At 40.4% G+C, this 24,752-nt stretch overlaps 1 protein-coding gene across 1 annotated transcript in view; it reads left to right on the forward strand.

Moving 5' to 3' along the window:
- The window catches only part of Tmem65 (transmembrane protein 65), a 40,198-nt gene that overhangs the window by 6,260 nt on the left and 9,186 nt on the right, over positions 1 to 24,752 (forward strand). Inside the window, exons 2-3 of the mRNA XM_059247601.1 lie at positions 19,829 to 19,873; positions 22,772 to 22,839. Coding sequence (XP_059103584.1) covers positions 19,829 to 19,873; positions 22,772 to 22,839 — 113 coding nt within the window. The remainder of the gene's footprint in view (positions 1 to 19,828; positions 19,874 to 22,771; positions 22,840 to 24,752) is intronic.

A 24,752-nucleotide genomic window follows, 5' to 3' on the forward strand; every position in this document is an offset into this window, starting at 1 on the left:
CTTCGGGCTTGTCTCTCCTCACATCTTCTTTGTGCTTGCCGTTAGCCACAGGCCTTTGGCCCTCCTTCACTGTGTTATTTTACATGTATTTGTGTCCTGATGAGGACAGAGGGTGATTCTTGATCTAACTAGTCAACTTCTCATCTGTCCCGTCAATGAACTTTATTGATAACTGTTTTTCTTGATTGTGTTGTTTTTTCCTTTAACTAAATTCTAAACACTAGAAAGTTAGAAAATACAGCTTTCAAATAAATTAAATGTCACCCTACTTTAATTTACCATTTGGCATTTTTACTTCTTTTTTTTAAATAGCAGTTATGGCAAGCAAGTTTTTAATGAATAAATTTGTGGGTAGCAAAGTTAGAACACTATAGTGTCAGTGATTTATAGGATCATGAATAGGGTTTCATGGAACTGAAAGAAACTGCATGATATTGAATGTTGGGTATAACCTTATAGTAAGTCATTATTAGGAGAGATTTCATTTTTCTAAAAACAGTGATGTTTGCATAATCACATTCTTGTCTGCTTTCCTGTGGCGTGCCTGCTTATAAAATCACTGGAACAAACAGAGACCAAATCTCTGAGTGCAAGTTTTCTTAGCATATTACTCAAGTCAGTTGAATTAATCAGTTGTAGCTTTACAGGATTCTAGCCTTGTCTTTGGCTTATTGCTTTATGTCTTCCTTAAATTAAGGCACATAATCTTGTAACAAGTAGTTACATGTTAAAGTCACCTCAAACAGTCTGATTAATGTGAGGCTCTTGTAAAAAGCGTTTGCAGGGAAACTATGAAACATTGATTCTTCTGGCTTTTGATGTACTCCGTTTGAACATATTCCCTTCTCTGCCTTAGATAAAATGTGAGAATGTGTACAGTGTACCTTCCACTAAATGGAGAATCCTTCTATACTGTATTTTGGTGCAGTGGTTTTCTCTGAAGCTACTTCTTTCTATTTGTAGACACACTAGTCATTACACCAAATGCCTGCCGAGCACAGCTGTTTTAGGTGGCCTCGACTGTCTTCACTCTCTAGTGAGAGTGAAGTGTGCTGGACTTAGCCTGCTTCCCACCTCGCCCCAGGGCACTCACACATTCTACTCTGTTCTCATTCACTCCTGGCGGCTCTTTCCTGCTCTGTGAGGAGGTGTGCTGCTTGGCATTTCTGCTACTGTTCCTGATGTGTGCCATTGTGCTTTTTGTTACTATTCCATGGTGGTTATAACTTACTTTTCTTTTATTAATAAAACAAAACCTTGTGTCCCTCCATCCCCCCAGAAGGTTTAATCTTGATTGACACTTCAGGGACCAATACTCATTTGTCTTTCTAGTCAACCAGTGACATCTGTCACGTGGTTATAGATCCAGCCTCAACTTTCTCAGTGAAGATCTTTCTTGAGTGCTTTTATTAATAATATCTGGGTTATGGCTGGATTATCATTGTTCTAAACACCCAAAAAGTAGTTGTCTGGGGAATTGCTTTTTATGAATCTTTAAGCTGCTAGAAATTTAAGTTAGAATGATGTTCTTGGCTTAGTTCAGATTTCCTGTTTTCCTCTGAATTGCAGGATAGACTATTTAGCATGTTAAAAAAAAAACCTGTCATTTAAAAGTTGGTCTGGAATTTTGTTATGTAACTTCTGAATTTTTGTTGTGTATTGCTGTAGTAAGCACATCTTCATACTACTGCTGTGTGTACGTTATTGGGTGGATACTGGACACACTGAACCAAATTTTCATATGCTTACCTTGTTTACTATTCTTGGAAGATGTTATCTTTATTTTTAGATTAAGAAACAGAGGTTAAGAGTACTTTGCCCAAGATTTTTTTAAGCTCCATGTCATATTTGAGTTATAATTCTGCTTTGCCTGGCTTTAAAACCTCAGTTCTTATTCTTCCTTTTTGAATATTTGTACTGGGATGAATATCCAAATATCCAGAAACCAAAACTCAAACCAGAATTTGCTAGTGTCATCTTTTTTGTGTTTGCTTATGTTTTTGAGATAGGGTTGTCCCAAGCTCACTATCCTCCTGCCTCCTGAGTGCTGACATTGTAGGCCTGCATTACCATGCCCAGCTGGTAACATACCCTAGTCTGTCTTCTGTATATTTGCACAAATACATATTCAATATACATAAGCCAACATGGCATCATTACTTTGTCAGTAAGGGACCTCAGTGTGCAGCGTAGTTAATAAGATTGTGTGAAAGTTTGGAAAAGTCAGGAAACGAGTGTTTGAGTTCACCCATAGCTTTCTCTATGTTGTATGCTTGTGAGATCATTATGGAGAACTAGTTAGTGTTAGATGGGTGTGTGGACACTAGAGTTCAGACAGAGTGAGTGGGAAGAAGGGAGAAGCTGAGACACACCAGTGCTTGCTGGATGAGGAGAGGAAGAAAATCCAGAGTTAGATGGTCATAAATGTCTAGAGAGATGGAAAAATAGTGTAATGTGTTTTGGAGGCTAAGGAATGAAGAGAGCATTTCAGATGAGCGGGTGATCTGGCAGTTCAGATGGTGAGGGGGCACTTGGGTGGAGGGTCCTTTGGCTTTAAGAACAAAAGGGAGCAGTATCTTTCTCAGAAGTAGTTTGTGATGGTCACGTGGGGGGCAGCCACATGTAGTTGGCTAAAAAGTGGCTAAGGAAGGGTTTAACACTGTAAAGGGAACTTGGGGTACAGAGAGAGCTGTGGGGCTAGATTTTACCTGACCTTTTCTGTACTTATAGGTTAGAGTCTGAACTTACCTAACATGAGTTAATTTGTTCATATGCTTGTGGTAGTATTGTGTTCCCCAAAATATTGTGTACCCACATAAACTTATCTGGGGTCAGAGAACAGAAAAGCCACTAGATACTTAGGCTAGAAAATGTTGGCACTCACGCCTTTAATCCTAGCATTCCAGAGGCAGAAATCCATCTGTTCAAGGATACAGTCAAGCATGGTGACTCGTGCCTTTAATCCCAGAAAGCAAGCCTTTAATCCCAGGGAGTGATGGTAGAAAGGAAAGATATATAAGGCGTGAAGACCAGAAACTAGAAGCATTTGGCCTGGTTAAGCATTTGGCTGGTTAAGCATTCAGGCTTTTGAGCAGCAGTTTAGCTGAGACCCATTCTAGATGAGGACTCAGAGGCCTCCAGTCGGAGGAAACAAGACCAGCTGAGGATCCGGCGAGGTGAGGTAGCTGTGGCTTGTTCTGGTTCTCTGATCTTCCAGTTCACCCCAATACCTGGCTCAGGTTTGATTTTATTAATAAGAACTTTTAAGATTCATGCTACATATGCTCATTTCCACAGGTGGTTCCTGAGTAGGAACTAGAAAGTTCACCACAGTCATAATTCCCAAGCTGTGTGAATTCAGATATCTTGTCTTTGTCTCTACCCATCCTGACCCTCAATTTATCTGCAAATTGGAAAATAATATTTTTCTTGTGCTGTCCTTTGAAACGTGGCTTTGCAGCAGGATATTTTAACATCTTTCCTGTAACCAGCAATACAAGTGACCACGTAGACACCTGTCTAGAGGGTCATCTTCCATTGTTGTAATCTCAGAAATCTACTCTGCTTTCTACAGGTTTGAAGGAAACTGAAAAGTAATTAAAGTTTCATTATGAAAAACTTAAATTTCCCATGTAAACAAATCACACCCCTTTGGCAGCATTCTGTAGAAAGTGTGTGGCCGTTTCGCAGGTGGGACCTGCTCTTGGTGAGAAGTTTATAGGCAGATTGGAATTTGCCAGCATTTACATTTGCACTAGATGCAGAAAAAGTGAGCAAAGTCTAGTTTGTATTTAGATAAATCATCAGCTATGAGCAGTTTAAACCCAGAAACTGTAAAAGTCAGTTTGGGGGGCACTGGGTGGTCTTACAGGTGGGAGATTGAATTCAGATAGCTCTGTGTCTGTGTTCTGAGGAGGATGGGGAAAGTGGGAATAGTAGATGTGAATTTGATCCAGGGTCTTTCAGGCTGTGTTTGCTGGCCTTGAGTGGAAGAACCAAGGTACAGCGGCTGTGCGTTATGGGTGAGCACTGCCAGAGACACTTTGGGTTCATTGTGTGTAATTTTGGGTAGAAATCTTCAAGAAGGTGCAGGCAGAATCTCCAGTCTAAGCGTGTGCGAGCGTCTCTGTACCCCATCAGCTTTCAGGCTGCCTTTCCTTGCTCTTCATCTGTTCTAGCTGGACTCTTCTAATGGTGTACGGTTGCATCTGTCCCAGGTAAACAGCTGCTAATGTCTCCTCTGCCCTTGTAGGCTCTTGACAAGGTTCCAGTTGCTTGCCCTGTGACTACAGTTCTCTTAGGGGTCTGAAATAAGCTTTAAATGTGAATTGACTTTGGTTTTATTTTATTATAAAGGTGGATGATGTTCCTTGTAGCTCTCTGTATTTCAGTGGAAAGCAGATGTAGTTTAACAATGATATAAATGAAGAGTCTGTCTCAGTAGATTTAAAGGCTTTATACTTCCTCATGAGTTCCTAGGGATTCCCATGCTGTACAGGTTCAGGGACTGTATTTGAAATAACAAAAGTTAGATCTTTTTCTTTATTTGTTCTAAGATAGTAGAAAACTACCATGAAGATAGTAAATGTAGGTACATTTGAGTTGAGAAGTGTAAGCAAATGCTATCATTATGATATAAGATGTGGTGCATTTTGCAAAATGGTAGAATTATATTTACACGTGTGAATGATCTTATATTTTAAAAATATATTATCCTGGAATTTTTATCTCTGCTTCGAAGGGGCTTGCTTGTTAAAGACATTAAAAAATGTGACCTGTTAACATGGTTTTTGTAGCTACATAGCAATCACCTTTGAGAAATGAATATCGTATAACACATGCCACATAATGATGCTGTGCCCAATGTCAGATTTGTATTGCTATAGTGAACACATGAGACAGCTAATTTTATTAAAAGGTAAAACTTACTTAGCTTGGAGTTTTAGAGGCAGAGTACACAGCCTAGCTGTTCAAGCTCTGCAGCTGCCTCTTGGCTTCATTCCTGCATGGTGCAGACATTAGCATGGGAGTCCTGGGAACGCCATTAGTAGAAGGGCAGACGTATAAGAGGTGGGACTCCAAACAGGACGTCAGGGGCAGTGGAGGGAGGACGTGCATGAGAGACAGACAGACCTTGGGTCTCATAGGTTCCCATAATCCCTTTCTAGGGCATATCCCCAAGGATGACCTAAGGAACTCGGCCTTGTAGAGGCTCTGTCACCCCCAGCAGCACTACCCTGGGGACCAGTCAGTGTACCCTTGGAGGTAAATCAGACCACATTCAAGTCATTGCAGTGATGAACCTCATGTGCCGTGGTGCTCCAGAAATACAGAATTGCCTGGTGAGAGCATCACTGTTTAAATACACTCTGTGATGTTTGCACAATTGAAATTTCCTGACAACGCTTTTCTCAGATGTGTCCCTATTAGGTGATGCATGGCTGGATTACTTTTTATTCTATTTTCTGTTGCTGTCTAGAACATACTCGCCAGTGAAGTATTTCCTCAGGGAATATGCCTCCAGACACAGAGCATTTTCATTTGCTTTTTGAAATGCTATTCTCCTCCTGTGTTTTCTGCACTTATTTTTGATTATTTAGAATTTTTGGGAACAATCTCATGTTTACAGACTTCCCAGTATTGTTCAGTAAACATCTTTTCCTTCCCCGAATCATTAGAAAATGAATTCATGGGATGAAGCCCTATTATCTCAGTCATTTGTTACAGTTCCCTGGGAAGCAGTCTGTGAGACAAAGATTAGCAGGCAGAAAGTATATTGGGTACTGTTGCTGCAGTCCTTACCTTAGGAGAGAAAGGGAGACCTAGGCCTGGCTTCGGCAGGGCAAGAGATGGAGTTTTGGTATAGTCTGAAGAGAAGACTCAGCTGCCCCCGTGGGGCGTTCTGGAGTTGGGATGACCCTTCTTCGTTGTTCTGAGGTAGCTGAGAGTTCTTGGTCTCTACTTGTGTGAAGAGGGGCTGCTGGCTGTAGACTGCTCTGGGCAGAGTATAGAGCCTCAGGTAAATCAGTATTATTCTCCAGCTACAGCCTTTCCGTCCCCCGCCTCCACCCCACAAGCCAGTGGCTGCTGAGAGGCATCTCTTCGTAGGACTTCAGGCAGCTGAGGATTGTATCGTACAGACAGCCCCGTGTTTACTACGACCAGAGTACTTTGGGTGTGCCTTTCCTACAAACAAGAACACTTTGCTGGAGGAGAGGAGGTATTGGAAAAGGGTTAACCAAGACTAAGGATGTGTGAAGAAATCTTAGGAAACCCTAATAGTTTGTAAACTAATTAAAAATGCAATTAAAAAAAAAGGGCATTTGGACAGAGGTGCCACTACATGAGTGAACAGTGCTGCTCCCAGGAGACAGTTGATTAGCGACGATCTCGTGTGGTGTACAGGTCATCTCCCTATGAGTTATTGACCAGGAGGCTCCAGAGTCATCCATACAATAGTGGCTGTCACTACCGTCCCTGTTATCAGTTACCCAGGACAACTAGATTGTAAGATCCTGTTGCTGAAGATACCTCATTGGTTGTAGGACCTGATGAAATCAATCTTGAACTGGCCAGGAAACTCTCTCTCCCTGCTGGCTAGCTTTCCCAGTGCTAGAAGGTGATGTACAGGCTTCTGGGGATGTGGAGGGGGGTGGGGGGAGACATCAGTGGTCTTACCCAGTACTGGATCCTGCAGGCTGCAATACTGACCTGCCAGTCAAGATGTGCCTACTGGTACAGTAAAGGCAAGACAGTTTATGGGGTTACCAACCACTCTCCACAGGATTGAAGTCATGCCTGGTACTGAAAACTCCAGTGTGGAGAAGCCATAGGCCCAAGGGGAGAACCTATTTATATTGCTTTGCTAAGTGGTCATGTTGTCACACTTCTTTCTAAATATTTATATGTGCTGCTCCCAGGCTTGGTCAGAGAAGCTTCTTATTCTGTCAGCTAGTGGTTAATGCAGGTGTACGTGACTGCTCAACGTGCTGAGAGTAAGTCACTGAGTCGTCAGCAGTAGATGGGACATCTGTAGCCAGGCTCAGGGAACATTGCAGAAGAGTGGGTACCAAGAATATAATAGCCACAGGATGGGGCGCGGTGACTCCCAGTATTCTCAGTGCGTCTGTTTTCTAGTCACTGATTGTGTCTGTCACCAGGGTACCACCACCAGCACTGCTGACGACGTCTCGTGCAGACGCTCTTTCTCTTTAGTTTGGGCACCGACACCCACTCTGCCACGTGGAAGGAAGCCCTTCTCAACCAGAGTGGACGCCAATACCTTGTTCCAGATTGCCCCCGGCCCTTCTGTGCACTTACCCTCTACCCTGCCTTGGCTGTGAGACCCTGTTGTGTATCTCTCTGCCTTTCTCACTGTTTGCATAGATGACTGTTGGACTACATCCTCTCCCACTTGCTTAAAATTCGCAGTGCTTTAAGGCTAAGCCCAGAGCCCTTCTCTGCTGGAAGGTCACATGACGCATTCCTGCTCTCTACTTACCTGTGCCTGTTTTTACACTCTGCCAACTCTATGTGTATAACTCTGATATCAGGGACAATTTTCTGTGAGTTTTTTAAAAGATGACTCTTCAGGTTTTGTTTTGTTTTCCAGTCGTAAGTGGGAAGGCAGATTGAAAAAACTTTCTAGTCAATCTATGGTAAAATTTTAGTTTTAAATTCGAGGTTTAACAGATGAACTTGGCTTCATCATAGATTAGTAAACCCTAGGATTTTAGCCGAATGCTAGCAAAATTGAATAATTTAAAAAGAAAACATTTAACTTCTAAGGAAAATACTTTCTTAATTTGCATATGTAGCATTTATGCATAATTTACTAAATAATCCATTTTCATTTGCATAGGCGATTTCTGTTTCATATGGTTCCCAGGATTTAAATGATGATGCTTTAGTTAAATAATATCAGTCACCAACAACATGGCTGCAATTTTTATCCTTGAATAATTGTGTAAAGTACAAACTTTTCTACAAATTGTGTTGTGCACCTCAGTTCACAAATCACTCTGTAAACACAGGTGTGTGATGATGGGGACCAGTCTCATCACAGTGTGTTCATATTTGGGTAGTGTGTATCCAGTCTTCACTTCATTGTCAGACAGAAAAGCATGCAATTGTGTTTCCTCCTTGTCTCCCAGTGACAAACTCATGGAACATTTCACAGAGTGGGTAATCAACACTCTGAACTGAAGAGCAAGCATGGTCGCACATGACTGTAGCTGTAACTGCTTGGGAGAATGAGGCAAGAGGGTTATTTGAACTCAGGAGTTTAAGCCACCTGGGGCAATGCACTACAACCCTGTCACAACAAACAGCAATCAAAGAAATGAACGAATGAACAAGGAATTGATGGGGAAAGCAAAGTGGTGCATCTAAGAAATGAAGAGTGTGAACTGAGTGTGAGAGCACACACTTCTAATCCCAGGCCAACTATTATAGTGAGGCCTGTCTTAGAGAGGAGAGGGAAGGGAAGGGGAAGGAGGAGGAGGGGGGGGGGGAGAGGAGGAGGGGAGGAGGAGGAGGAGGAAGAGGAGGAGGAGGAGGAGGGGGGGGAAGAGGGGGAAGCATTGTGATGGCTGTTTTGCCTTGTGTTATGGCCAGAGGCCTGAGACCAGGGTGATGACATTTTGATAGCTTCAGTCACTCCTGGTTATAGTGTCACGTGATAGCAGTTGTCCTCTGGGTTCCACACAGGTGCACCTGCCCCCTCTCTCCCCTTTCCTTTTTCTATTTTAAGACAGGGTTTCACTAAGCTCAGGCAGCCCTGGGACTTACTTTGTGGTCCAGGCTGGCCTTAACTCTTGATCCATCTGCCTCTGCCTCCTTAGTGCTGTGGTTATAGCCATGTGCCACTGCTCCTGGGTCATGGGGGTAGGGGATAAATCTTTAAGGTCACAGAACAATTTAAAAATTTCCTACTTGTTATTGTTGTTGTTGTTATTATTATTATTATTTAGTGCTGGAGATCTAAGACACCCCAGGGCCTGACCCACTAGACAAGCGCTGTACTTTGGAGCTACATCTAGCCCCCCATTGGCTATTATGACAGTACCATTTAATACTGCATTGCCAGTTTTACAGTGCTGTGCATAGGAAAGCGCTTTAAAATTCTTCCATATTTTATTTTTACACACATTGTAATGACTTCATTGCTTAACTGCATTCTGATTTTAGAATATTTTTAGCATGCAGATTTCCCAAACCCGAGATGGTCATTGTGAAGCGGGCGAAGGAGGTATCGTCAGCAGAGACCCCTGATAGTTTTGGTACAGTACTATTTTCCAGTGTTGTTTGGCAGATGTTGTTGCAAAGAGCAAAGCATCTATTTGACAGGACTCCTTGCTTGTTCAAAATAGAATGCTTAAAGACTTGTCTTTGCATTAATATTTTAGATTGTCAGCAAAAATGTTCCCATTATCTAACCCTGGCCTGTGGATGTGATTGAGTAATAACTGCATGCTTAACTAACTAAAGGACTAAGTTTGTGACGGTGAGAAAATAACAGCCAGGGGGCAACTCATGTCTCAACACTCCATAAGGGGGCTGAGACAAGACTAACTAAAGGACTAAGTTTGTGACGGTGAGAAAATAACAGCCAGGGGGCAACTCATGTCTCAACACTCCATAAGGGGGCTGAGACAAGAGCTTTACTAGTTCAAAGCCACTCTATGAGATGAGACCTGTAGTGGGTAGTATTCCCGCCATATATAGACATGTGCTCTTGAGCAGTCTAAAAGTTTACATAAGTTCTAAGTTCATGTTAAAGCCAGAAGTGAAAGGCTGTTTTGCTGTTGTTTTTGATTTGGTAGCTGCACAATTACATATAATAGTAGTGGTGGAGTTGTGTGAATTTGTGTTTGTTTGAAGTTTACACAGAGAAAAATAGCTTAAAATCGATATTCTCTATTCTTTCAATTCATAGTCTATTTAACATTTAATATTAACTAGTTAACATTTAGCAATGCCCAAGAATGCAGTATAGTGTCTGAAAAGGTATCTGAATGACTTTATGGGTTAAAGAAATTGTGTAAGGCTAAGGATTAAATACTACTCAGATAGTATTTGTCAAGGACAAAAACCGAGTTGTCAGAACTCCAGAGACATACAGAGGCACAGCCTGTGTGCTCACGTTTGAACTCATTATTGACGTACTAGTTCCTTGTCTGTAAAATCCTCTACTATTTTATACTTTGCTAATTCTAATGGCAGTGTTTAAAAAAAATAAGCAAGCAGGTAAGCATAGATGCTAGTATCTTTTGAAGAATCGTTTTGGTCCTGAATTATTCTGGAGGTTGTTCCCAGTGTGGGCATGAAGGAAGGCTGTTGGTTCCAGAGCTGACTGACGGGGCTCATCCCCAGCAGTTACTGCGCTGCCGAATGGGAACTGAACCCATGGCAGGGCTTATTGCTGCTCAGCTTTTGACGCCCAGTCTTTAGTTATGCCCCTAGTTATCACAGCTCTTTGTAAACATTTGGGTGGTTTCCCTCCGAAAGCTACCAGTATGCAGTAAAGAAGGAAAACACAGTTGAATCTTCAGGAGTGCAGAGACTTAAGTCTCTTGTTTGTGCACTGTGAAAGTGTGTTCAGGGTTTGGCATCTCGTCATTGTTAGAGCAGGCGTTTGCCTCAGGCCCTGCGGAGTCTTGGTTCAGTGTGATTTCAGGACAGCAGATCTGTTCAGAGTTAGAGATGGAGATTGGCCCTAGACTGGAGGCCACGCAGTTCTGAAACTGGCAGAAATCTGATGTGTGTGCCCTCCATCCCCCCCTTCATGTAGTGTTTTATCTGGTGATCATGATGAGCCATATGGGTTTTTTATTTTCTTTTTCATGATGAGTGGTGGTGAGGTACATCAGATTTCTTATTTTCCTTTAAATGACAGGTGTTTGAAAATTATGTCTGAGAGTAATTATGTCTTAGGAGAGAGGGAAAGGCGCTTGAAGAGGATTCTGGTATTTAATTACAGTTGTTTTCTGTTTGAAATACTAATGCATGGCCAATGTCTTGATAGTGCTTTATATTTACGTGCTGTTATTTTTTATTGTTCTTTATTTTTCCGTTGGAGGTTTATTAAATCAAAGGGAATTTGAACCTAGACTCTAGGTTGTGGACCAGCTGTACATCATGATTAAGTCATCGTCTCCATGGCTACATCTTCATATCCTCAAAGCAGAGAATTCAGTCCACATTTCCCGGAGGCCATGCTCCTTGCCTGTAGACCCAGTTCTTAGTTGTGGCGGACTCTGTGGAATTGTTAAAAAGTTTAGAATCCCTGCTGCTAGTGGCATTTCCCATTTTTATTATATCCTACACAGCTGGGCATTGGCTTCTGGGGCGAGGCAGCATCCCCTGGAGAACCACAAGCTTTGCTTCCAAGAATCCTTGCATCACTCATTTCCTGTGAAAGAATCCTTATTTTAGGAATGATAGAAAGAGAAAAACTGAAAAAAAATATCTTCTTTCCTCGATATTAAGCAGTTTTATTTTAAAATGAATGGGGGAGTTATGTAACCATACTCACAGACAGATGTACTATTTGTGGTATTCTACAATAGGTAGATTTTTCTAGCTCAGTTTAAGTTTTTCATCTGTAACATACATGGCTATATGATTTTTTTTTAAAAGTAATCCCACAATAAGTCAGAGTAGCAGGATCTGACTTTTCTTAAAGTTACACTGCTGCTCGACTGTATTAGCCTGTAAAAAAGAAACATTCCAGGTAATAATAATGTCCTGTAATGCATAGGCAGGGGAGTCTGTGTTAAGAAGCATCTGTAATTGTTGCATCTACACAGCTACATGTGTAAAGGCAACTGTACACCAATGGCATGTTTGGTTGTCTTCAAAGACACACACTGTGACAGGAAAGATAGGAGGAAATAAAATAATTGTATCTTTAGGATGGTAGTTATTACTTAAGGCGGAGTTTGAAAGGTTAGTAAATTAGTATCTAGTTGTGCACTGTAGCCTTCTTGGCAACACCAGGTCAGCTCCTGATTTAGCTGGGCTGTTGCTGGCCAAGGAGCTCCTAGGTACCAGTAGCTGGGTGCAGTCTGGCCTTTGCCCATCGGGTTCTCCAGAAGGTTGAGGGGATGCATAGTTCTGCTAAGCTCTGAGCAGGAATATCTTTGCTAGTATAATGTATATCTCACAATAAGCACTTTTAATAGCCAAATAAAATTACAGGACCACATTCAAAGACTTTCATGGGTTTAACCCAAAGCATGAATTTAAAATATGTTTTTGAAAGCTTTATATAAAAGGACCTATTAATTAAACACTACTAAATCAATTGAGTTCTTTGCTGTTTCTAAAGAGTGTTCATTTTTTTGTTTCTTGCAAGTGTGTTACCTAGCCATGTTTGTGTAGTGTTTTAAATCCCTTTTGTGGTGCATGGCTTTTTGTCATCTAATATAACTAGCTAAATTATTTTGCCTGCAGCATGGTTTGCATTTTGTACTCTTTGACGCGACGCTGTGGATTTGGTCATACACACCTAATTTTTTGTTCCTATTAAAAACCAAGCAGATATTCATAATGCCTGGAATCTTTAGTTCTCTGTTGTTTAAAACATCAGTTTTGCCTTTATTCTCCCCCGTGAGTTCCTCGTAGACTGGTTTGTGCTGGCTCTCCTCCCTGGGCCAGATGCTGGTGGATCTGCAGGAGGCCAGTGTTCAGAAAGCCCAGCACCGACTAGACAGTTCTCTGTCCTCTCAGAGGGAAGCTGTTTGCTACTTAAACTTACTAAAAATGATTTTTAAAATATTTCTCTTGATATGTTTTCACACTCATGGCAATAGGCTGAAATCAACCATTATATTTAGCGTTATCCTGTGGCGAGAACACAATAGTACATAGAATTGGGACTAGGCCACTTGGTTTTTCAGAACTTCCGTCATTTCAAGCTTAGAGTTATATAAAGCATGGTTAAATGTAATGAGTGCTCAACATTAAAATAACAAGTCATAGTTTCTGTTAAAAAATATATTAAAGGTTGTTGTATGCCGTGGGACTACATTTCTGTAAAGGCATTTTATAATTCAACAGTGGAAACTGAAACATGGAAATTGCAGCTATTTCACTTACATTTTTCTTATTACAGTCTTTTAGTTCAATTTTAAAATATGTCTTGTATAACAATTAGGAAAGAAATATACCAACAAGCATAGCTTATTCTAAAAATTTTATAAATTTTTTATTAATATTGATAAAATTATCTTTAAAGGAAAATAGGATAAAGAAGAGATATAGAGGTTAAATCTTACAGTAAACTCGGGTTTATCTTTATTTTAGGCTAGAGTCTTATCATTTAAAAGAAACTGGAGCTTGGAAATTTTTAAATTTCTTTTTTACTTGTATTTTATCTAAATCTCAAAACATGAAAATATTTTCATCAAGTTTGACCTAAAATGCAAGCTGGGCTCAGTGTGCACTGGTAGCTGTGGCCCCTGAGTGGCTGAGGCAGGGGGACCACTGGTTTGGGTCTAGCCTGGACAGGAAAGCGAGACCTCCATCCTAAGGAACAGAGTGGGAAAGCAGCATGGTGGGGCTCGCTGGCATACTTTTCCTGGAGATGTTTTATAGCTTTAGAGCAGACTTTAAATATGTGTCTTGCTTTTATTTTGGGTTCAATAACACCAAGAGGAAAGAAACATCACTTAATGTCTTTTCTGAAGAACACGAAAGATTTAGGTATAAATCCTAAGCATAAAAAAAACCCCAACTAATTAAAGTATCCGGTAAACAGTTGATCTGTTGTATATTTGTCTAAGTTAGTAGACAGAAAATCTCAGATTAAAAAATTAGTAAATTTTGTTGTCAAAATCATTTTGGCAAAGGAAGACTGGATATAAACATACTGTTTTCTCTCCTCCAGATAACTGTACGTTCACTGTGTTTGTTTTTGTGTGGTTTGTTTTACTAATAACTTCACTGTGAATACATATGTATGTACTTTCCTTAGTCTTTGGAAGCTCTAGTAGGGCACCTGGTCTTTTGCCATTGGAGTAAATTGTTTTGGGAATTGGCTGTCAGAAAATTGGTTCCCCAAGTAGGGTAAGAGTTTGATGGTTTCACAAATAAAATTGATTTTTCTTCACTAGGGAAAAATGTGATCTCATGAAAGACACACCAAAAATAATTGAGAAACCTGGGCATTACTCATCCATGCTTCTTTTGTTGGTCTCGAACCCCCTTTCTTGGTGATTATGACACTTCACAGATTCAGCAACTAAAAATGACTTCAAGTGCAGAAGCAGTATTAGAAATGTGAGGTGTCTTGTGAATACCAGAAGTCACTTGTACATATTGTAATTCTATAAAACATCTAAGTGTTGTTATATATTACCTTACCAATAAGGGGAAAGTCTACATACGTTGAGTGACCACATGTCAAAGACATGTTGACATGGCATGATCTATCTGATCCCTAACCCCTGTGGTGTGTGTGTGTGTGTGTGTGTGTGTGTGTGTGTGTGTGTGTGTATGTATATATGTGGTATGTGTGTGTGGTGTGTATGTATATATGTGGTATGTGTGTGTATGTGTGTGTGGTGTGTGTATGTGTGTGTGATGTATGTGTGTGTGAGATGTATGTGTGTGTATGTGTGTGATGTGTGTGTATGTATGTGTTTGTTGTGTGTGTGTGATGTATGTGTGTGTTGTGTGTGTGATGTATGTGTGTGGTGTGTGTGTGTGATGTATGTGTATGTGTGTGTGGTGTGTATGTGTGTGGTGTGTGTATGTGTGTGTGATGTATGTGTGTGTGAGATGTATGTGTGTGTATGTGTGTGATGTGTGTGTATGTATGTGTGTGTTGTGTGTGGGTGATGTATGTGTGTGTTGTGTGTGTGATGTATGTGTATGTTGTGTGTGTGATGTATGTGTGTGATGTGTGTGTATATGTATGTGTGTGTTGTGTGTGATGTATGTGTGTGGTGTGTGTGTGATGTATGTGTGTGGTGTGTGTGTGATGTATGTGTGTATATGTATGTGTGTGTTGTGTGTGTGATGTATGTGTGTGGTGTGTGTGTGATGTGTGTGTATATGTATGTGTGTGTGTTCTGTGTGTGATGTATGTGTGTGGTGTGTGTGTGTGATGTGTGTGTATATGTATGTGTGTGTGGTGTGTGTGTGATGTATGTGTGTGATGTATGTGTGTGTATGTGTGTGTATGTGTGTGATGTATGTGTGTATATGTATGTGTTTTGTGTGTGTGTGATGTATGTGTGTGGTGTGTGTGATGTATGTGTGTGGTGTGTGTGATGTATGTGTGTGTATGTGTGTGTGATGTATGTGTGTGGTGTGTGTGTGTGGTGTATGTGTGATATATGTGTGTGTGTGTGTGTGTGTGTGTGTGTGTGTGTGTGTGGAAGTGTTGCAAGGATTGGCTTTGCTTCCTTGAGAGAAAACAGTACCTTCGAATCTGTCATTTTTTTCTGTGATAATCCCTTTCCCTTTTTGGAAAGTTAAGCACTAAGGCCCCGGGGGACTTGTGTTCGCAGGTAGAGTAGGTTTGCTCCTTCTTTGCTTTATCACAGAGAAGTCATCACTGCTAAGGCAGTGAAGTTCTCTAAACTTTCAGCTCTGTTGTTTATTGTTCCAAAAGCTGTTAGTGTGTTTCGTTTTTCTCCTCACAAAGAAGTAATGACTGACATTAGGATTTTGTTTCTCCAGTCTGTTCTTGAGTGATGAGACTTTATCTGCTCCTGCAGCAGAACTGCACATCTGTCGCCCGTCACCTCAGGCATCACGGAGGCTCCGACCTGAACCGGCACAGGCGATCCTGCCTTCCTTACAGGGAGCTCTGCTCCTGTGGAGTACAAGTTCACGTACACTTCTCCTGCAATCCGAGTTTTTGTGTAAAAGGGTACATTTCAGTGTCAGTGGTAAAACATTTTAATGAAAGTCACATGTGAGTTATGGGTAAAATCTAGCGGGGTAGCCTAGGATTGGAGCAGGTGTGAGCTCTAAAGTGGACATATTTGCTTTTCTGTGGTTAGGTCATAGGGTTTCTACAGCAGTGCAGGTTACGATGAGGATCACCGTCCTCGTGGTATGTGTCTTTGGATTTATTTATTTATTTATTTATTTATTTATTTATTATTATTATTTTCCCGGTTTTTCGAGGCAGGGTTTCTCTGTGTAGTTTTGCGCCTTTCCTGGGACTCACTTGGTAGCCCAGGCTGGCCTCGAACTCACAGAGATCCGCCTGGCTCTGCCTCCCGAGTGCTGGGATTAAAGGCGTGCGCCACCACCGCCCGGCTGTTTTTTGTTTTGAGACAAGGGTCTCTGCATAGACCTGGATAGCCTCAAACTCACAGAGATCCACCTCTGCCTCTGCCTCGAGAGCTGAAATTAAAGCTGTGTGCCACCATGCCTGTGTTTGTTTGTTTGAGACAGGGTCTCACTGTGTAGCCCTGGCTGGCCCACCTGCCTGTGCTCACTGAGTGCAGTGCAGGGGTTAAAGGTGGTTTCACTAGTTGCTTTTAGGCTACTGGAAGAGCTTCTACCAATGAAAAAGCTTCTTGGATATTTTCCAGTATCGCAAAATGAAAAACCTAATTAACTGGAGTTCAGTTTATTAGAACCTAACCTACAGTTAGTAATTTCCTCTCCCACCAGATGCCACTTTAGATACAGAAGAAAAAACAACCAAACAATTGGCTGAGAATTCAAAGTAAACTCTAGAGCATAACCGAGGGATTCTGGAACCTTCCTGCCAAGCAGCATCGGGTGCAGCTGGGATGATTCCTCCGCTGTCTCAGGCGGTTGGCCCTGTGCTTGCCGTCTGCCAGTGAGCTGAGTCAAGGGCCAGGGACCTCCGGAATGGCTGAGCAGTAAAGCAGAGAGGGCGGTGGCGGGGCTGACGAATGTGTGCTCAGGCAGTGCAGCCTCAGGCTCCAGCTTCCCGGGTGGCCTGGAGTTCTTCTCAAGATTTTTTTTTTTGTTGTTTTTTTTTTTTTTGGTTTTCAATACAGGGTTTCTCTGTGTAGTTTTGGTGCCTGTCCTGGAACTCGCTCTGTAGACCAGGCTGGCCTCGAACTCACAAAGATCCGCCTGTCTCTGCCTCCTGAGTGCTGGGATCAAAGGCGTGCGCCACCACCGCCCGGCTCTTCTCAAGATTTAAACAGAGAGAGAGAGAGAGAGAGAGAGAGAGAGAGAGAGAGAGAGAGAGAGAGAGAGAGAGAGAGGAGAGAAAGAAAGAAAGAAAGAAAAAGAAAAAGACAAAAAGAGAAAAAATCTATTTGACATCAAACCGCCAATTTTTTTCTTTAAAAAAACTGCATTTTTCTGGTTTTTTTTTTTTGTTTCTCTTTGTTCCCCTCTTCTCTAACTTGCCATTTTCTTTACATGAACACAGTATAAAGTTTACATTTTTATATAACAAATTTAAGAGCATCTGGATTAAACAAATTTTTATTTCTGAAATAGGAGGGAAATGTTATTTTCTGATTCACATATGGTTTGTATAGCAGCTTGCTTCAGTTCTACATTTCTTAGATAATAGTAATGCTGCTTCACACGGCAGATAATGGTGTGGCACAGTATCCCAATCCTTAAGGAATAAAAATGAACTATCCCTTAGTGATAAGTCTTTGCACCCGGAAGGCCTCTCTGCCGACTCAGCAATTCAAATTAAACCAAATCAGACTGAGTTGGAAAAGCCCAGGTTTAATGGGTAAAGCATTCCCCGGTGGTTCCCCAGCCCCTCAGAGAGGAGGAGACCGGAAGAACCACATGTCTGTTTTCTGGGATGCAGCTTATATACCCTGTGGGAGTGGTCTTGAGCCTCTCTTGGGGAGGAGCTGTGTTTGGCGGGCTTTGAAGGGGTGGGTTTGGAGTAAGAGATGGGGGAGGGGAGTTGAGGTGGATCTTCCACCAGAACATTCCAGACTCTTTGGGTATAGGGATGCCAGGGTGCCAGAGGTTAAGGTGGAGCTGCCACCCAAACACTTAGTAGTAACAGTACTGTACAAGCTGTCCTGTTTTTGTTTTGAGACCAGTTTCTCTGTGTAGCCTTCTTTGGCTGTCCCAGAACTCACTCTGTAGACCAGGCTGACCTCAAACTCACAGACATCCACCTGCCTCTGCCTCCTGAGTGCTGGGATCAAAGGCATGCACCACCACTGCCTGGCAGAAATTAGTTTCTTAATATTAAATTACTTTAGTATTTGTGTTACTAAAAATAAGTGTGTTCATGAAGGAAGTTGGTCTATAATTCTCAGTTTTCCTCTCCCTTTGGTTTCAAAGATTGACACTCCCAAGTACTGAGCCTACAGCCTTGTACTTGATGCACAAGCACTCTATCCCTAGACTAGATCTCCAGCCCCGAAACTTCCTATTTTGGTTTTATTTGTTAGGCTTTGTCTTTAGTATTAGTCTCTTCTCAAAATGTGATGGAAAATATTTCTCCACCGTGTTACTCAGTGTTTGCGGCTTTGACCAAATATAAGAAAAAGAACTTAAGGGAGAGATTCATCTTGACTCACAGTCTCAGATGGCTCAGTCCGTGGTTGGTTGGCCCCATTGCTTCTGGGTGATGATGAGACAGACAGACCATCATGGCAGAAGGACATGGAGCAAAGCAGTTTACCTCATGGTGGCCAGGATGCAGAGACTGGAAGGGCTGGGCACAAAGAAGGTGTATCTTTCCAAGTGTGTCTTCCAGTTAGGACCCACATCCTACTTTCCACCTCCTCCTAACAACGCCACAGTTCCACAGCTCTGTAAAGGATGAATCTGTGATGAAGTCAGGGCCCCAGTGAGCCAGTCTCTTCCCCCAAGTCCCACCTCTGAACACTGCTGCACTGGGAACCAAGCTTTCGATATAGGAGCCCTCTGGGAAACAAATCTATACAGGTTCTTCTCTGTGACCAACTCATTCCACTTGACTGGATGAGGAAAGAGCAGGTAGAAGAAGTACTGACCCTTTCAGCTTTCACAGATGGTAAGGTGTTGTGATTGAGTGACTAGCTTAGTTGCATGTAATAATTCTAAATTTATTTAAATTATTTATCTAGATTTACCTAAATTATTCTAAATGTAATGACATGATGCTTTTGTTAATACTTGGAAAAACTTTATGTCATATATTACATATTGCCTCTTAGCTTTTTGACTAAAGATCAAGTGTTTGCCATACATTATAAATGATATATTATTACTTGTTATTTTAAATGAAAACACTATACCTTTTTTTTGGTTGTTTTAGTGTGTAGACTACTTATTCTAGTAGTACAGTTTTGAAAAATTCAAAAATTCAGTGTATTGTTAAATGGACATTATACAAGCCAGTAACACCATTGTCGTAATGGCATTGATTTTAAAATGTAATTTCCAAGTGGCTATGGCAGCACAGGACTGTTATTTCAGCACTTGGAACGTGGAGCAAGAAGATTGGGGATTCAAGGCCAACTTGGATTGCATAATAAGCCCATCTCTAAACAAATAAACTAACTAATATAAGCATATGTGTCTTTTTTTTTTTCTACTGTCAGTATTGGACATTTGTTAAGTCATCCAGAGTTTCCATTTAAAGACAAGTTCTGTTTCTGGGATGTGATTCTACTGTAACAGACACACATGGGCTCCTGCATAGTGCTGTCATGACCTAAATAGAAGAGCGCCCATGTGTGTGACCCACAGCATATGGCTGAAGCTGCTTAGCGCCTGATCTTGTCATTACTCCAAACCAATATTCTTCAAAATGGATGATTTTGATCAACTAACCTAAATATATCTTTGCATTTCCTAAGTCTGTTGCTCTACCGTAGTAACTAATTCTTGCTCCGTACCCTTTCTTCTCCTTTAGAAAAATTGGAAGCTCAACCACCCACTCCAGGACAGCTGAGATACGGTAATGGTTCTATAATTGTGAAACTGATACGCATCTGTCTTTTGGACCTGAAGGAACTGTTTCTTATAATAGCACAGAAGTCAGCAAATTAAACCTTTCTGGTAGAATGGATTATCCTGTTTTTCATCTAGGAGTACTTTCTAAACCTTGTTGAAGATATATCATAATATTATGGGATAACTAATATTTTTATATGTTCTTATCTAGTAATGAAAGTAAATTTATGTTAGAAGATTGCTTAATTTGCAGAGAAATGTGTGTTATATTTACTTCCTAGGCAAAATTTAAATTAGGTAACTGCAGAACTTAATTTTAGATTCAGGCTAACTGTTCTCTGATGCAGAAAGTGTTTCTGGGTAGCGTTCGTAGCTATAAGAAAGTAAGCGAAGTTTGTCTGAGGAGGAAGTCTCATTATGGAGCTCAGCTATTTTCTGTTAGGATATGAATGTTGCAGGTTAACATGTAAAACAGTTTAGGGTCTTATTAAAAGATAGTAGAAAAGACTCATTTAAAAGTGTGCCGGTGAATTTGAGTAGGTGGTAATTAAGTAGGTAATTAAATATTAAATGTCATTTGCTAACAACTGCTTAGCTATAGCATAGTGTTTGCCAGAGGGAGTTGAAGAAAGAGTGAATTAGTAGGAGATCACTCTTCATTGGAAGGCAAATTCAAATGATGAGGAAAAAAACTAATGATAGTTCCTTTTTTTTCTTTCATAGGTAGAATATAATTTATGTTAGGAATTAGTAACTTTCCTCAAAAACCAAAACAATTTAAGAATTCTTTAAGATCTCTCTTTCCAGGTAATCTTTCCTGATTCTCCCAGCCCATACTCCTAACCCGGTACTGATAGTGCATGCGATACTATTACCATTTTTTTGTAGGTGATGTTGAAATTAACTGTTTATGTGGTTAGGTTTCTATGTCTAAATCCTTTGAGATGTGGAAACCAAGTTTTATATGTCTTTACAGCTGGGGTTCCCAGTAGGGTGCCCAGTGCATACTTTTTTCTTTGAGAAACTATTTTCCTCCTTTGAATTAAAAGTAGTTTTTTATTTATAAGGCAAATTTATTTAAATATAAACATAAAGACCTACTTCATAGTTCATTAGTTGATTAGTATGGCAGTATGCCTTAGCTTTACTGACCAGACTTCTACCAGGATGAGCTAGTAGTGCGACCTTAATGCCATCAATACCTTGTTTTAAGGGATTCTTAACTGGCTGCATTTAGAGGTGCCATTACATATTCAAACACTAAGTAATCTCAGCTGATTTCTTGGTTATTTCCTCATACTTGTGTTCCAGAAGCCATGGAGAAGGCTGTGTCTAGATACACCTAGACAGGTTTCCCTTCACAGTGTGGGCTTCTTTGGGTGACTTCAAAATTTCCAGTGTACCTAGTTACCTATTGAGTTTATGTTGTAGTTGGGAGGTAGGGTTGTGTGTTTGTTTTGGAAGCTGTTTACTGTAAAAAGTCGAATGTTCAGTAGGTGCCTAATGGGCTTAGGTGAAAAGCCAGAGAAGTAAGGCTGGGGTCTTGAGGTGAATCCCATTTCATGAATGTGACATTTGACTTTTACATCTTGATACCTTTCACAGTAATAATCACAATGGGATATTCTGCTTTTCATCATAAACATTGTTACTGTGACAAGCAGAGACCTGAAATATCTATTGTGTACTACCAATGTAACTATAATAATCTATACATGATGGTGCATATTATTATGCTGAATATGGTATTTCTTTGATAGTAGTTGTGGATAGACGTGTTAATTTTTTTAGAATTACTGCCTACTAGCTTTCCCTGATGGTACAGAAGTCACCATAGAATATCACGTTTTCCTAACTTCTGGATTATATTTTTAATTACATTGTATATTTAACTGTGTTAAAAGAAAAAAGAATCTGAAGTCACTAACAAGTATAACCAGCTTACTTAAGGGAGGACTGCTTTTAAATACAGTATGAGACTCAGATTCTTGATGTTTATTGAAAAAAGCTATCCGTTGAGCTGACATTGGCTGTGCCTTAGAAGTTGTAATGATCAAATAGAATAGTCTTTTCCTGTTCCCAGCCTTTAATTTGTTTCACAGTATGCCTCCAGTTGTCTGACTATGGAATTAGCTTCTTTTGCAGGTTAGTAGTCCTCAATTATTTTTTTAGCATCTGCTGTGTACTCAGCATTCAGCATTATACAGTGTGCTGAAGATACAAATTTGGAAAAGTGAGGCTAGATTATAAAAACAACAACAACAACAACATGTTTTTCCTGCGTTGCCTTTTAATATCCCAGGTTTCAGGTTATGTACCAGATAGCAGGAAGAGGCCTTCAAGCTACAGTTTGATGCAGAGCAAATACCGATTCTTACAGTTTCCAGTAGCACTTAGGAGTCCTGGTGGGTTCTGAGACGTTAGAGACTGCTCATAGATGTCAGATGAAGGCAACAGCCTTTTCCTAAAAGTTCTTTTAAAGTAGACTGGGAAGTAAAAGCAGTCAGTTACCTTCCCTGGAATTTGAGTGTAGGCATTAAAAAAAAAATACTATTACAAATACAGAGATTAGTGTTGTTGTGATAGTCCTCAGGCACAAGAAAGAAGTAGACTGCTGTGGGTCGGTTAAGTGGTGTCCTCCTGTGTTTATGAATTTACTCTCCCATGAACTGTATGTATATGCATTACTGGTAAGAAAACATAAAGGCCTAAAATTGTTTTTATGTGTTACATATTTGTGTTTTGTTTCCCAGTGTAGCTTCTGTAAGTAAACTTACAGGAGCAACAGGATCTGTGATTGTTATTGAGTCTGTTTAGAAGCTTTAATTACATGGCCTGTTTGGGTCCCTCTACAGTTACTAAAATTTTAAAATATATTTTTCTGTGTTTTGATGTTTTTCAGTATTCTTCCACAATGCGATACCTTTCATAGGGTTTGGCTTTTTGGATAATGCAATTATGATTGTTGCAGTAAGTCTTTCACCACTTCTATTTTGAGTTAATAAAGAAATTAGTGTGCTCTACATAGTCCTAATAGTTTATATCTTATACCTATCAAGTTAATTAACATTGAGCAAGTTCAATTTTAAAGCATCATGTATATTAATCATAAAACTTTTGGCAAAGCATGTAGACAAATGCTTATGGTTTATATAATTGTTTTAACATTTTTATTAAGGAGCAGATGTATGTAATGTGTCTGGTGTTCTTTAGTCGTGTTGGGACTTGTCATCACATATATGTATAGAGAGAGGGTTTTGATTAGTTCCTTGTTCAATTTTCTCATTCTAGAATATCTTAGTAGGTGTTTTGGGGGCATAGTCAAGGCTTTAGTTTCAACATTTAACCCAAAGATGTCTTAAGATTCACTTAACAACATCCTCCGCCTTTGTTGCATTATGTAATATTATAAAAAACTCCCGGGGCTGGAGAGATGACTCAGAGGTTAAGAGCACTGGCTGCTCTTCCAGAGAACCCAGGTTCAGTTTCCAGCACCCACATAACAGCTCACAACTGGCTGTAACTCCAGTTCCAGGGAACCTAGCACCCATGGCAAAACACCAAGGCATATAATATGAAAAATAAGTAAATAAAAGAAATCCCCTTTGCTGTGACCATTGCAAGCTGTGGAATGCTTGGTTTGCCTTTCTGATATTAATGATATCTCTTTTAGTGGACACCAATATTGGTATACTTTCATAACAAATTAGTGATTAAAACACAAATATTTTAAGACTTTCCCAGTGTTTGTTTACTTTTATTTTATATAAAGATAATGATTTTCTCATAGTTCAGTCAAAGCATCTACTAACTTTTAAATGTGCCTTTAGAATGCTTTATGCAGTCATCTTTCTTGGATATTAACAGTAAATAGGTTGAAGTTTACCTAAATCCTTGAAAGATGAAAAAGTATAAATTACTTATTTCTTGCTTGGTACCTGTTTGGGAGTCCAAAGGGTAGGTTTTTTACTTAGATTCATTTGGGGGGAAAAAATGCTTCTCTGAATTAGAACACTGAGAGTTTATTGTCAGCTTCACAGAATCTAACTTTCAGAATTTTCTATTAGCTATTATTGAAGAAACTACTCAGAAAGATGGGGGAAGAGAGGAGAAGGGTGGGGGCGGTGGGAAGGGAGGGGAGATGGAAGCGTTTATTTTTGGTATTTTGGAATTTACCTGTACTATGAAGAAACATAAATAATAGATTTAGTTATAAAAATAGAGGTTTTAAAGTCGTTTACATAGCCGTTTTACAGACCGCAGGTGTTGTTAGAGTATCTGAAGTCAGTTCACTTGAGATGATTTGATTGCTGCAGGGTCTTTCTATGCTTGCATCCAGATTAATGAGGACCCGGTCCGCAGAGGGTCCAGCTGCTCCCTGGCTTAAGAGAGGTTCAGGGGCCACTGTCAGCAGTCACGGAGTGACTCTGGCCTGTGCACAACTTGGGGTCACGAGCACCACGGCAGGGTTTTTGGTAGCATGCTGTGGCAAGTCCAGACTTCTCAAGGCTGATGCACATTTAATAAATGCCCCTAGAATGTAATTCTAGAATGGTCAGTTTTCTAGGATGATGCTACTGTCCTAGTGTACACATAAGAATAAAATTGATCTGCGTGTCTACAGATGTCCAAAGAGTAGTTAAGTATTTAGAACTGTGCTGCTCTTCTCGGGCTACTAACATCGAGTTGGCTAAATTACTGTTATTAATGCAGAGCATGTCTGCTTGTACTAAAAGCTCCTTTATGTTGAGTTTATAAGTCGTAGTTGATTGTGCGCCCGCGAGCAGGTTGTCTGACAGAGAGCACCTCCGTGCTGAATATTTCACTTTCCCATTGTTTTGCTCAACGTTTTAGTGCTCCAGCCACGTTTTAATAAACTTCCT

The sequence above is a fragment of the Peromyscus eremicus genome, chromosome 20 (assembly GCF_949786415.1).
Source record: "Peromyscus eremicus chromosome 20, PerEre_H2_v1, whole genome shotgun sequence".
Lineage (NCBI taxonomy): Eukaryota > Metazoa > Chordata > Mammalia > Rodentia > Cricetidae > Peromyscus > Peromyscus eremicus.